A 14064-nucleotide genomic window follows, 5' to 3' on the forward strand; every position below is an offset into this window, starting at 1 on the left:
AATGGAGTATTATTATGCCCTGAACACAAGTGCATTTAATCCTACCCATCTTAGTTCTGAAATAAGAGCTTCATTTTTGAAAAGCTTTTTCACATATCACAAAAAGTTTCGACAATATGGCCTACTTTTTTCAGGACAGTAGATATATAGTCAGAGTTAATAGTAATAAAGAGGACATTTTTTAGGCTATCATTAATCTTAAGACTTAATCAATTTGATTACTAAAACAGGATACTGACGGTCTGAAAAATGTATGCAGTTCAATATATTACTTATGGCTTTTACTTAAGGTTTGAAATTCATATTGAAAGTGTGTCATTTCATTTAGAAACAAAGCCATACAAGAGAAAATTTTTCACTAGGCTTACTGGCTCTCATTGGATTTAAGAATTTGTTGGTATGGATATATGGAGAGTTGGATACATGTGTACTTGTTTACTGGCATTCTCCTAGAGTATATTTTGGTGGTCAAAAACTGTAGAAATAGTAAACAGTGCATTTCAGTACAGTATCCTATGCCCACCCATGAGATAAGGATATTAAAGTATACACTGTGTGTGCTTTATTCCCATCTTAAGATAGTGCTACTGACCTCTTTGACCAGAAAAGGACAGCTTTTAATTAAATAGAACCAGCTAATTATGAGAGGACACATCTTCTTGATTTCATTGGTTTTAGATGTCTGACTAATTTATGACAGCAGAGAGAGGAGGTCTTTGCACCATTGTATGTTTTTCTTTTATGTTATTTATATCTGCATATAGTTATGTTTTCTAAAATTACTAGAGTTGTCCTTTTTGTATTTCACTTTCAAATTTAAATTTTGGTAAACATTTAACTCATTACAGCTGAGTGTACCGCCATGAGTTACAGTTACCTCCTACTAATGCCTTTATGTGTCAAATATTGCTTGTAAATATTTGCATTAACAATTCCAAAACCATGCTACATACAAGGTATCAGAAGATTTCATTTTAAAGGATACATGATGGCAAACACAATTGTTTTGATATGACCTCTGTCTAATGCAGCTAAAGTGATATTGGATATTATTTGTATACTGTTTATTTGTATTGTAATATCTTTCATATTTCTCTAAATATCTCAACATTCAGGTAACAGAAACAAAATTGCATAGCCTCATATGAAAGCTCACAGCGGCATGAGAAAAATCCTGCTAGCAGTATGTGTCTTGCTTGACTGATTACTGAGATGTCTTAAGCTGTTTTGAAAAATTACAAAATTAATGTTCACTGCCTTTATTTTGGTTATAAAATCCAGTTTAAAACATTGAACTGAATGAATGCCACTAATTTAAAACTTAATTTATCCGGTATAGTTTGCCATTGTCAGTTTTCTAGTAACACTTTGGTTCTAGAGATATGAGTATTTGTTTGAAGTGTAATGTGATAACTTCATTTTTTTAAAGGCTCAAGCCACAGCCACAGGAAATTAACAGTACAGACTCAAAAGATCTTAACAAGTAAACAAATAAATAAAAAAAAAAAATGATAGGCCATTCACTTTAACAAAAATAAATGATAAAATAAAATCAAATAAAATAAAAAAGTTACAAAATAATAAGGCGCTGGGCTTAGATGGTCTTATACCAGAACTATATAAAATACTACCGGCTGATGCAGTTAAAATAGTAGATAAGGTCTATAGAGAAATACAAGCAGCTGCTGAAGTCTCCACATTATGGAAATATACCCTTATATCACCTATTTTAAAACAAGATAAGGATCCTACCAAGTGCTCATAATACAGACCCATTTCACATTTAAATGTGGACAATAACATGGTCATGTCCATTTTAGTTAACAGAATTAATCTACGTATACGTAAACTAATTAACAATGATCAAACTGGGTTTATTTTAAATAGACAAGTGCAGGATAAAATAATAAGAATACATACATTAATAGATTATGCAAATAAAAATAAAAAAGAACTTTATATCATTAGTCTTGATTTAGATAAAGTGCCTTTTCACCTTCACCAAATGGTATGACCATACTCATATTGAACCCTGAACTTCCAGAATATTTATTAGTGGTTGGAATTAACTCACCACTATAAAGCAGTGGTTTGTATTTATCTCCCCACCCATCTACCATGTCTTTTACAATGCTGTTCAAAATTCTATCTGGGTAACCCCTAACTTTAAACATATCAGTTATACATTTGACTTCGTCCAAGAATGCCTCCCTATTGGAACACATTCTTGCAGCTCTCACTAGCTGCCCCTTGAAAATATTTTTCTTATTATACAAAGGGTGATAACTTTGGAAGTCAAGATAACTTCTGGAAAAAGTTTCCTTCCAGAAAATTTTTGATAGAAACCTATTATTTTTCCTGTCTTTAGAAATGGTCACATCCAATAGTTGATGTATTCCCCAGAGCAATGTGATGTAAATTTGAAGTATGCACATATTTGATTTATGTATTTAACAAATCCTTTGATGTCTACCTGGTCATCCTTCCAAAGAATAAAGATATTGTTTAAAAAATTAAAACATGAAAACCAATGTTGTTTGTACACACTGGTTAAAATGGTTTTCTTCTCTCAAGCATAAAGTACCAGGTTGGCATAAAGAGGGGCACATGTTGCCCCCATTGCAACCACTTGGACCTGTTTATAATGTTCGCCTTCAAATGTGAAATAGTTATTAGTAAGGATATGCTCCATAACTGCCATTAGGAAATTGATCCTAGAATCACTGAACTTAGCTAATTCTCTAATGGCTTTATAAAACAAATCCAAACCCTTCCTGTGAGGGTTGGAGGTGAAAAGATCCACCACATCAATGGTGGAAAAAATACAATTATCAGTGTACCACCTTTCATTAAATTTTGCCAAAAAATCCCAAGAATCCTTTAGCAGATGGTCAACAGATTCCACTGAATCTTTCAAAATTCTATCCACAAAGGTGCACAAAGAATAAATCAAACTATTTTGTGCAGAAATAATCACCCTGAAGAATGGCTGCTGTACACATTTTTGCACTTTTGGAATACCAAAGGCCATTGGTGTCAGAGGATGTTCTGTTTTTAAAACATTATACACCTCCTCTGCAATCACATTCTGAAAAAGGGAATCTTCCAGAAATAATTGCACCTTTTTATTTGCAAGAATAATCTCTTGCCTTGAAGAGACCTGGTATTTACCAGTATCTGAGAAAATCATAGTGAGTTGATTCACACAGTCTGTACTATTAAACAATACAACCCCCCCCCCCCACCCTTGTCAGGCTTCATAATTCTTACCGAATTATCACATCTAAGCTGGTTCACCAAAAATTGTTCCTCCTAACTTAGGTTGTAATTTTTTGTGTGCATGATACTTAAATTCACTGTATATATCACTCTCACATGCTTTTTTGAAAGCTTGGACAATCGGGTGTAATGGGGGGTTAAAACAACTCTTTTTTTCTCAACCTTTGGTTTTGAAAGTTAGCGTTTCCTTCCTGCCCTTTAAACAGAATTTTAAAATTTAACTTTCTTGTAAACAATTTAAGCTCTGTAATAATGTCCACTATATCTACCCTAAAGGTAGGGATGGATTTAAAAATGAAAAAATATGTAAAATTGATCACATGTTCTGTATAGTTGTAAATGTTAAAACCTTGCATTGAAAGACATTTATCTTTGAGAGTGACATCAATAGCTTCCACATTGCCAGAGTTACCTATCTGTATGTGTTCCTGTACCCTCCCCTGTTCTTCCCCCTGTTGTTTCTTGGTGAATGTGGATTTCCTAAAAAAAACTTCTGCCTATTTCTATTTTCAATACGTTCAGACCTCCTTAAGGGGGGGGGGTGATTAATTTCATATTGTTCATGTGTGAGGTCATAGTTGGTATATTTATCATCCAAATTCTCCACATTATGTACAGAATCTACCTGTGGAACATTACCAGTACCATTACCTCAACCATTTTCATCATATTGAGTGTTTTTTTTCCCCCACCCATAAACCACCTAGGCATAGGGTACACTTGTTTTTTTATGTAATCATTGTCATTGCTAAGCTCTTTTACGTTCTAAATTCAACTTTACAGTATTCTCAACTTTTTCAAAAATACGATCATAATGAGCAGTGTTAACTTCAAACAATAAATCATAAGTAATACATTCATTTTGTCAAGTTCATCAAAGGTCAATTTAATGCATTTGTTATTTGTTTTAATGATAAAGTCCATTAACTCTAGACCGAAACGGTCAAACAGTGCAAAAAGTTCAGCCACATTACAGTCACTGGCTTGCATTCTGTTTGGAAATTTAAACAGTCTAAGGCCTTTAGGGACGTGTCTTTTTTTATAACTTTCCTGAAGGTAAAAATTGTCACACTGAATACAGCGTACCTTTTGTAACAAGTTCTCAAAATCCTTCATTGTACCATTAAATGATTTGTGTTCACGTCCGGCTACCTGTTGTACATCCATGTGGGGAAATGAAACGTCTTTCTTGATCCACTCTTTAAAATTTCTAAAGTTCTTGCCAGGGGAAATCAGTCCAGAACTGTCATCCCCTGACCTCTGTGTGCATACTCATTCCTCTTGTGCACCTTCTGAAAAACCACCCTGGTTAACAAGTTTGAGGTTAGAGTGGGCCACTTCCTTTCTTCGCACTTCCATTTGGGTTAAACAGTTTTGAGAATTTTGTAATAAATCCTCTCTCTTAGTTAAATCGGTAACTTGTTGCGATAGAGTGGAAATAATTTTAATAAGATCACTTTCAGTTGACGCAGAGTTTGTCAAAAAACTGTTGAAAAATCAATGGTGTGTGATCACTAAAAACAGGTGACCTTCCTCTACTGTCATTGGTGGTACCATCCATATTACCATTATTTCAATCAGGATGGAAACAGTCGTTATTTAAAAATGGTTTAAAATACCCTTCTCCAAACTGTGTCAGCTGTGAAGTTTTTCCAGTACAAATGGAAAACCATTACCAAGAAAAATTTATTCGGTTTGTTTAGAGCACTAAAATAACACCAATAAAACAAAACAAATAGTGCCCGTTGGCAAACCAACACCATAAGCTCCACACAGATAACTAAGATAACGTCTTTATTCCAATATACCAAGTTAAGCACTTTCATCCCTTAAATGACACTCTGGAACTTCTTCAGAACGTAATTAAACAATGAGGTCACCTTCTTTATTGATTCTTTATGGGTTGATTTATTGGATTTTGAAATGGTATTTTTATTGTGAATTTTTATTATGAATTGTATTAAAGAATGGTTTTGTGGATATACCTTTAAATAATTAATTGGCAGGCAATTTATTAGAGTATATTCCTTTGCAAGCTATCTAAGTAACTTCAGTATTCTCAAGGGGTGGAACCTAATGAACAACCTAGTCTATGGATACCCTTACATCACTGAAGCAAACCATAACTTTATGAAAAATATCCCCCAAATTGCTGGATAGTCCAAATCAAATTTTAAGTTTTTCTTCTTATGCTGTCAATAACTTCAAACAATTGGGCCTATTGTTTAGTTGTCTGAACAATATAATCATTAGCCATGGTTGTTTATAATGAGTGACTAGAAACCGTGTGAAAATAAAGTGTCAGATTCTCCATAAATTTTCACTTCTGAGATAAAGTAGAAGGAGCACTTTAAAATTTCAAGTATATAACATAGTTACATATTAGTTTGAAGTAAATCTTTAGGGCTAAGGTGAGGCATAGAGTTTTAGGATTAAAGTTAGGGCAGGGTTTGAGGATTAGGATTAGAGTCTCCAAAAGGTAAGGGCCAATGACTCTTAATTTCCATTGTCTTTGTACCTTCAGCAGATGAAAAAGACAGCTGGAACATTGCAGCATTGTTATCTGGAGTTTAAGATCAATTAAACAGATACTTCCATGCAAATATATACTAGTTAGGGTAAGAAGAGATGTGATGAAGAATCATAAGAGCTATTGCATGTTTATAGGGAGATGGAGGAAGTCTGCTTTCATGAAAGATGATTTTTAGCCAAATATAGCCATGGCTAATAATAAACTTATATGAGAAGGGAGTATTTGCCAGAAAGGAAATAAGCAAGGCTTATTTTCTCTAAGGAAATATTGGCTATGTGTTGTAATAAGGGCTGAACAGTCCTAGGGACCTCTAGATGGGTATTAAATTTGTCTCTAATAAAATGTTGACATTAAAAATAGAAGAAATATATATCTATAAGTACTTTCACTGTAGTTGAGATAAAAATACCAGATCAAAACAGTACACCAATGTATATTACTTTCTTATATTTCAGGTTCCAAAATAATAAACCCATTTAATCTCTTGGAACAGTTTGAAGTCTGGGGACCATATATTGATGGGGAGTTAATAAAAGAGCAAACCATCACTGCCTTTATCCATGGACGATGGCAGAAAGGAAAGCCAGTTATGATGGGTAAGTGCAGGTCATTCCAAACATAACTTTCCTTTAGGAGTGACTGTTAAGTTTACTTTATTCATAATCTGTTAGGAAGATTCTTTATCACAGTGAAATGGGATAACACTGATGAGTTACAGCTGAGATTATTACAGTTTGAAGACCAAGAATATGACCACTTCCATTGCAAAAGCCCACTTTATTTTGAATTTTCCTATAGTAGACGATATCATGGTAACAATTGAGAGATATACTGGTACTTTAGTTTACATGAAACCGAATAAGTATGAAGAAAAAAGAAAACAGTTAATCAATGTAGCCAGAGTCTCCATGCTCTATAGAACATCATACGCTTTCAGCTCTAGCAAACTGAGCATTCATTTTCAGGTTTTTGTTATTTGTGCATTGCATGATAATGTTCAGAAATCACTACAGGTCTAAACAGTCCAAACTACTTGTAATTATTTTACCTACCTTAATGCTGTCAGCATAAAGAAAGAAAAAAAAAATATTTGTTAATTTTCCTATTCCATCTTTATTTATTATGGGGTAACTGAGGGGCAGAAGTCTATCCTAGCACTCAGTAGACACAATGTAAATAAATTACTTCTGAGCAGGATGCTAGTCTATCACAGAATTCATGTTATTTATAGTACATGCATCTATTGGAAATCTGGAGACTTGCCAATTCACCTGTGGCACATCTTTGGGATGTGGGAGGAAAGTCTGATCATCTAGCACAAAATACTGCAATTTAAATAAGTAAGGGTCTAATGCAGAACCCTGTATGGAAAAATAGTTTATCCAAGGCTTTGTCAATTAGTTCATAGTATCATATGATCATAGGAAGTTACTAGGCTAATGGCCCTAGGGCCCTGACAAGAACAGCCAAGTTCTACCACGATTAGCAACTATTGCCCCTGTCTAAGAGGGACACAGGTGGAACCCCCGGGGTGAATTTACAGTTACCCATCAAATCATCCAGATTGTGTTCGAAGAGGGCCAATGGGGTGCTCTCTTTGACATGAAGTGGAAGTCTGTACCAAAGGTGTGGTAACCTCTGGGAGATAACTCTGCCCCTCAAGCAGGTTCTATTAATGTCACATACCAGGTTAAGGTCTTTATAGTGAATAACCCATGTACTATGTGACTTATGCAACATTTCCAATAAAGCAGGGTCAGAGCTTGCCTTATATGCAAGACAGAGATCTGACAAGTTTATTATGTTTATAAGAATATGTCCTCTAACTAGTTAGCAATCCATTTTGTTATCTGACAAGAAACTCATGCATCACATTCTGTATTTTTCTAGAAAAGAGCTGCAGTAATGACCATCTCCAAGGCTGAGGTGCAAACCACCCATGGAGGCTTTCATCCATTAAATGAGTGCATAAACAAGTATAAACTACTGTTTTGCAACCATGCGTGAATCCTGTCTATAAACACCTACTTTGCCACCATTCTGATAAGTACAAATAATGGTTTACTTATAAGACTTTTGATTTTGATACTGTAGTCATCTGACTCCTTCTTCAAACAATTAGAGGCAATGCTGCTTACCTCCTGCCTTGTCAAAATAGTAGACAAAATAAAGGAATCCTTTATCTGTCCTGATGACTTTATGGCAGGAGTTCTGCAGACATCTGTTGCAGGTTCACTGTTGCTGTCTTTGCTAATCAATCATCTCACCTATGATATCTTTCTGACTACTGCTATACTATATTCTGCAAGGATGAGCTTGTTTTCACCCACAGTGGGCACAAATCCCATGAAGTAAAGCAGGAGCTGCAGAACGACTTCAGCCTAGTAAGGTGCTGGTTCAGCTCCACATATTTATCACTGAACCTAAATCAAATAATAAACATAACATTTAGTGTGGAATTGCAGTGCAATCACATAGGTTTAAGCCACTGCAAGAACTCTCTTGGCAGTGCATCTCATATTAAATACATTGATTTAAATATAACTGTTCTAGGTTCATAGATAAATACTAGACTAGCTGCCCTTGTGGGCCATTTTAAGTGTAGGCAGTTTCTCTTAAGGATGAGAATCAAACCCTGTATCCAGTGTCTGTAACGTGAACACCTTAGCAATTATGCCAACCCTCAACCAAGCTTACCTATGCATATCTTATTGGTGCTACAGTATCATAATGCATGCAGATATACATTTTGACTCTCTTAAAATTAAGTAGTTAAAAATACTTATGGCTTGTAATTATTTATAATTTCTTTTAAGAACATGTACTGTATTTTGGCTTGAGTTATGGCTGAAACTTTTCAGAATGTATCAGCCCAAATGGCCACTTAACAAAAAAAAAATAAGGAAATAATGCATGCAGTTCATTTTACATACTTTTAAGTTTTGCATTTGTAGAAATTCAAGCACATATACTGTCATGCAACCAATTGGTTCATTTAAATTTGTTGTTTTGCCCTATATTTATTTATAAGTTTGAAAAACTGGAAGCTATAGAGACAAAATTAGATGCAGGAAGAAGCAATCCATCTTTCTATATTGTGAAGCTAGTTGGCAAAATGTGATGCAGTCACATTTTGAATTTGGTCATGATGAACATTTTTATTTGGAAAATAATCTAAAGAAGTGTGTTTAACAAGCTGCAAATAATTGTGTTTCATAAGTGCATTATGCTGCCATTTATGATGCATTTTTTTCTGTGTTGATAGCTACAGAGTTATTAGGACTTTAGAATATATGTAATTAGTTGCATGTCTAAACAGAAATATAATGACTGAAATTTGACACACAGTTTGCAGTGAAACTGCCTTAGTACTTTGTCATTTGTGTGGTATGTTAGTACTGGATACAATTTTGTAGTTGTACACATTGCCTTATGAGTCATGCTGAGATCTCCTTTTGATGAATGTTGTGTGGACAACCCATACTTTGTCATGTATTATTTTAACAACTGTCACAATATCATCGGTGAGAGAGTAAAAGCTCCAGTATTTGAGGTTGCAGAATGTCAGAACTGACTGTATTGTAGATGTTGTGCTTTTGGGTTTGGTTTCAGAGTAGTTAGGGAAGGGGGGAGAAGGTGTGTTAGTTATGTATTCCACCTTTTCTTCAAGTTTGGGTAACCTCAGAGTATGTATATAGATGCACTGAGGTGTGAGGGATTGCACTCCACACTGTGAATGCAATAAGGCTTGTCCCTTTCAAAAAAGAATATTTGGGGTTTGAATATCACTTTGGGAATGTAAATGGGCTTGGTTCCTGCAAAAAAGAATGTGTAGGAGTTATGTGTGGTTTGTTGTGTGTGATTACTTTTGAGTGTGACGTTTTGACATTTTAGATGCTTTAGCAGAGATTAATCACATTTCTGCTAAGTAAAATATGATTAATTGCAGTGGATCCATTTTGTACATGCATAGATGTGTTAATAAATGCATATAAATGATTGAGATCTCTGTAACATTTGGATTATTAATCTGTTCCAGATTGTTTCTTTAACCTCTGCTTTGCCATGGACTGGAAACAGTGTGCAAGTTTTATTAAAACTGCAATAATGTTGGAAATCAAGTAATTAATATTACTCTGTGACACTACTCTTTATTTTATAGAGTACAGCACTTTTAGTGCAGAACCAGATATGTAAAACAATAGTATGAACCCAGCTAGCATTTTGAAAAAAATGAATTGCAGAAAAATAGTATGTAGTTCATTTATCTGAAAAAAAAACTGCTTTTAGTAGCCACCTCTGTCTAACACTTGGATTTCCTATCATTCAGTGTAGCAGAGCTAAAAGGGATAGGTCTTTCTAAAACTGATTCCCACAGATCTAGTTTTATTCTGATGAGATGGGAGATAAGCAGTTCCTTACAGCTTCTATACTAAAATAACAAGCTGGTACTTGTTGTAGAAATAAAACCATTAACACTATCAGAGTCTCAGAGGGTGTGGGTTGATTTTGATGAAAAGATCCAGTTGGACAAGAACTTACATATCTGATTTTAGTTGACCAAACATGAACTGAGTTAAGAACATACATTGCAGGCAGGTATTTATTGCTGTGGCACTTACTCATTTTTAAGATTTACAGTATTACCTATAATCAGGTCCTTGGACCATGAAAACAAACATGCCAGTATTTAATAAAATATAAAGCTGCATTTTTTTCTCTTTTAGGAACAACATCAGGAGAAGGAATCCTGTTCATTTATATGGCATTTGCAGACAATGTGACAATTGCTCAGACTCTGGGGTATGCTGCAGCAATTTTTAAGCTGAAAGCATTAGAAATAATTTTTAAATACACTCCTTTTGTTCATCATGGAGACCAACGGCCTCTTATTTCACAGGTCAGAGCAGTTTTATGATATGGTAGTTGTTGAATACTTAACACATTTTAACTTAATTAATTCTTTTTTTTTATTTTGTTGCAAAACTGTGCATTTACTTGTCAAATATATTCCTCTTTCATCTACAGCAGTGATTGCCAGCCTCATGCAGTGACATTACATATATAAAATATTTCAGTGAGAAAAAATATCAGTTTGTTACTTAGAAATACTTTTGAAAATCTGAAATTTTGAAATTCAGTATTTCAGCTGAATGTGGTGTATTTTATCAAGCTTTTCTAAAAAGAAAACTACATATAATATCGTAATGTGTCTTTTGTGAAACTTTTTTAAAAGAAAAGTACATATAACATTTTAATGTAGGCATTACTTTTCTGTCAAAGTTTCAAAGAACTGAATTTTCAGTAAAGGAAGCCATTTCTGTATATACTCACACACACACACACACACACACACACACACACACACACGCGCGCGCGCGCACACACACTGTCCAGCTTACCTGTTTCTGTGTTCATTATTTTGCAAAACAGAAAAACAATTTCTTCCTAAGAAGTTGATTGCCTACTGGAAATGCTAGTTAAAATAGTTCAATAACCTGCAAATTACCACTGTCTAAAGCAAGACAGATTAACCGTCTTATTGTTTTGGGTTTATATTTACATATTTTCATAGAGTATTAGATTTTTAACTACTTTCTTTTCAGTTGTAGAACATTAAATGAAGACTGTACTGTAGAAATGTATACTCTCCAGACATGCTTTTGTGTTCATACATGCATATATATTAGTTAAAGCACAATCAGTCGACTGAATCTTTACTGAGCCTCGTACAGATGATCACCCGCTTTATAAAACCCACACCATCAACATTTGCTAAAAACCCAAAACACAATGTAAGCCACACTTTTGCATTTCTAGATATACAGTGGGAGAAAAGAGAAACTTCCAAATCCCCACTGCTTGAGACCATGTTGTTTAATCTTGATAAGGAGATATTTCATTTAATTTCCACTTTTGGCCAGCAACCTGATACCATTAGCATAGAGAAGGCTGGCGATATCTGTTCCTCTAATTTTCACACTTCGATTTTTTGTTCATAGAATCCTGCTTCTCTGATGATTTGTTCTGAATATGAATGAAACATATATGGGGAGAATATATAACCTTGTCATATACCGTTACCATTTCCAACTCTCTCTTTTTTCTTTATTCTGTCTGAACTATTGTTTCTTAATTGATGTAAAGATTGTACATGACAACTATTAGGTTTTCTTGTATACCCGTAGTTCTCAATGTAGCTCACAGTTTTTTTACAAAGTACACAGTTAAAAAAGAAACAACACACACTTAAATAAACTTCACCTTTTACTAAATATTTATTTAAAAAAAAAGCTTTTTTAAGAAACTTTTAATGGATTTTCTAGTCATTGATTATTTACACTTGACAGATGCTTGAATGCTGTGATTTGTCCTTTAACATCACTTGCTGGGTATACTGAGATTGGTCTGTTGACATCATGTGATTTTGTTTAGAACATAGTGGTTTCATGTATAAAGTTTTAACATTTGATGAGGCATTTTCTGTAGATGTGAAAGCTTATACATTTTATTTGTTACTTTTACGTTAAACAAATTGTTTCTGTGCGTCAGACTGTAGTATATGTTTTGGTCAGTTTAATCCCACCCCTGCAAGGCATTTTGCATCCCACACAAAATATTAACAAGCAGGCCTCCAGATAAGGGATTATTGTATAGTGGTGGTCTGTATAACTGATTAAATGGATGACATTATTCACAGGGCCATTGCAGATCTGGTGATCTCTGATTAAACAAGGGCTAACAGTGGATATCATCAGAGCACCTGTTTTGGGGATGGTCAGCATAACAGTAAATTGTAAAATTTAAGTTAGCTCACCATATGAGTCCTGCTTATCCAGATGACATTTTCAAAATAGTGGTCATTTTCCTTGGAAGGAAACAAACTTATTCTTGCTGACACAGGTCGTGCAAAGCTGCCTTACATATCCAGGCAATCATTCCTTTTCTCATTTCTCTCCACTGAAAAGGGTTGTTTTCTTACTACTTTTGAAAACAATTGGTTCCCTAGTAATGCTAGGGAGTTATTTCCACTGGGTCGAGCCTATGCTGTAGTTGTTTTTCTTATATTTTTTTACAGTAATGTCCTTATAAACTGTGAGTGAAGGCATTCTCAAAAACTCTTCAAAAGACCATAATGTTTTTCAAAACAGATAAACAGCAGTGCTTGACATGCACATTCAACATCAATAAAGAGTACAGCACAAAGTACATCTTTTGGTAGGGCCCCTAACCTCAGTGGTGAGAACTGTAGAAAACCTTCAATTGCACTTTACAGACAACATCTTTAAACATTAGAAAATAAATTTGAGAACAAAATTTAATTACTTATTTAGGAACTACTGGAACAAACAAAAAACTTTTAAAACCAAAAATGATGTCACACTGGGTGATCCTTTTCCCAAACGGGTTTATTGTAAGTGCTTTCATTCACAAATTGAAAATGAAGTTCATTTTGAATTTGTGAATGAAAGCACTTACAATGAACCCATTTGGGAGAAGGATCACCCAGTGTGACATCTTTTTTTTTTTTTTTTTTTTTTTTTTGTAAATTATTTATTCAGAACAGATCTGAAACTATTCATACAAGGACAAATTCTAGGTCCATAATCTCTGATCTCCAGCTACTCTCTGCAGTTTCTACTGAGGCAGGCATGCTTCCTTTATACCTTCTTGAGTTTCAGCTTGATGAGGAATAAACTTGTTTAGTTCAACTCATTGAAAATTCAACCCAGTGAAAAAGTAAAATGATTTTTTTTTGCAGGGGGCAACTCCTTGTGCCCTATGTTGGGGGCAAGCTCCCACATTCCCAAACATATACATACCAATTCCCAACATGGGGATAAGCTCACACTCCTGCAAACTTACACAACAATTTTACTTTCTGCAGCATGAATCAGACCTACTCACGGTTATAGGATTGCCCCTCCACACAGTGGAGAAAGTCATCATGTCACCTCTCATTCTGTATAACAAGAGCAGTCTTATGCTAAGGCAGGTTTGCAGACTGCAAAAGTTGTTATTCTGTGCAGGCAATAAGTAGACAGGCAGCTATGAGTGTTAATAGGCTTGCAAGAGGGCCTCTTCCTCCCAGGCTTGAAAGTTATCAGGTCACCACTGTTTCTGTATAACATTAGAGATCTTCTGCCTTTTGTCTTTGTTGTAAATAAATAAACTGATTCTTTAGGGTGCTACAAGGCTTGCAAGATTGCCCCTTCTGCCCAGTGTTGAAAGTAGTTAGTTCAACTCTCATT

At 34.6% G+C, this 14064-nt stretch overlaps 1 protein-coding gene across 1 annotated transcript in view; it reads left to right on the plus strand.

The window, feature by feature from the left end:
* LOC122815463 (cAMP-regulated D2 protein-like) overlaps nt 1-14064 on the plus strand; it is a 511271-nt gene that overhangs the window by 474297 nt on the left and 22910 nt on the right. The window contains exons 6-7 of the mRNA XM_044087977.1: nt 6268-6408; nt 10540-10712. Coding sequence (XP_043943912.1) covers nt 6268-6408; nt 10540-10712 — 314 coding nt within the window. The remainder of the gene's footprint in view (nt 1-6267; nt 6409-10539; nt 10713-14064) is intronic.

Source organism: Protopterus annectens, chromosome 11.part0 (assembly GCF_019279795.1).
Source record: "Protopterus annectens isolate FY-2018-M chromosome 11.part0, PAN1.0, whole genome shotgun sequence".
NCBI lineage: Eukaryota > Metazoa > Chordata > Ceratodontiformes > Protopteridae > Protopterus > Protopterus annectens.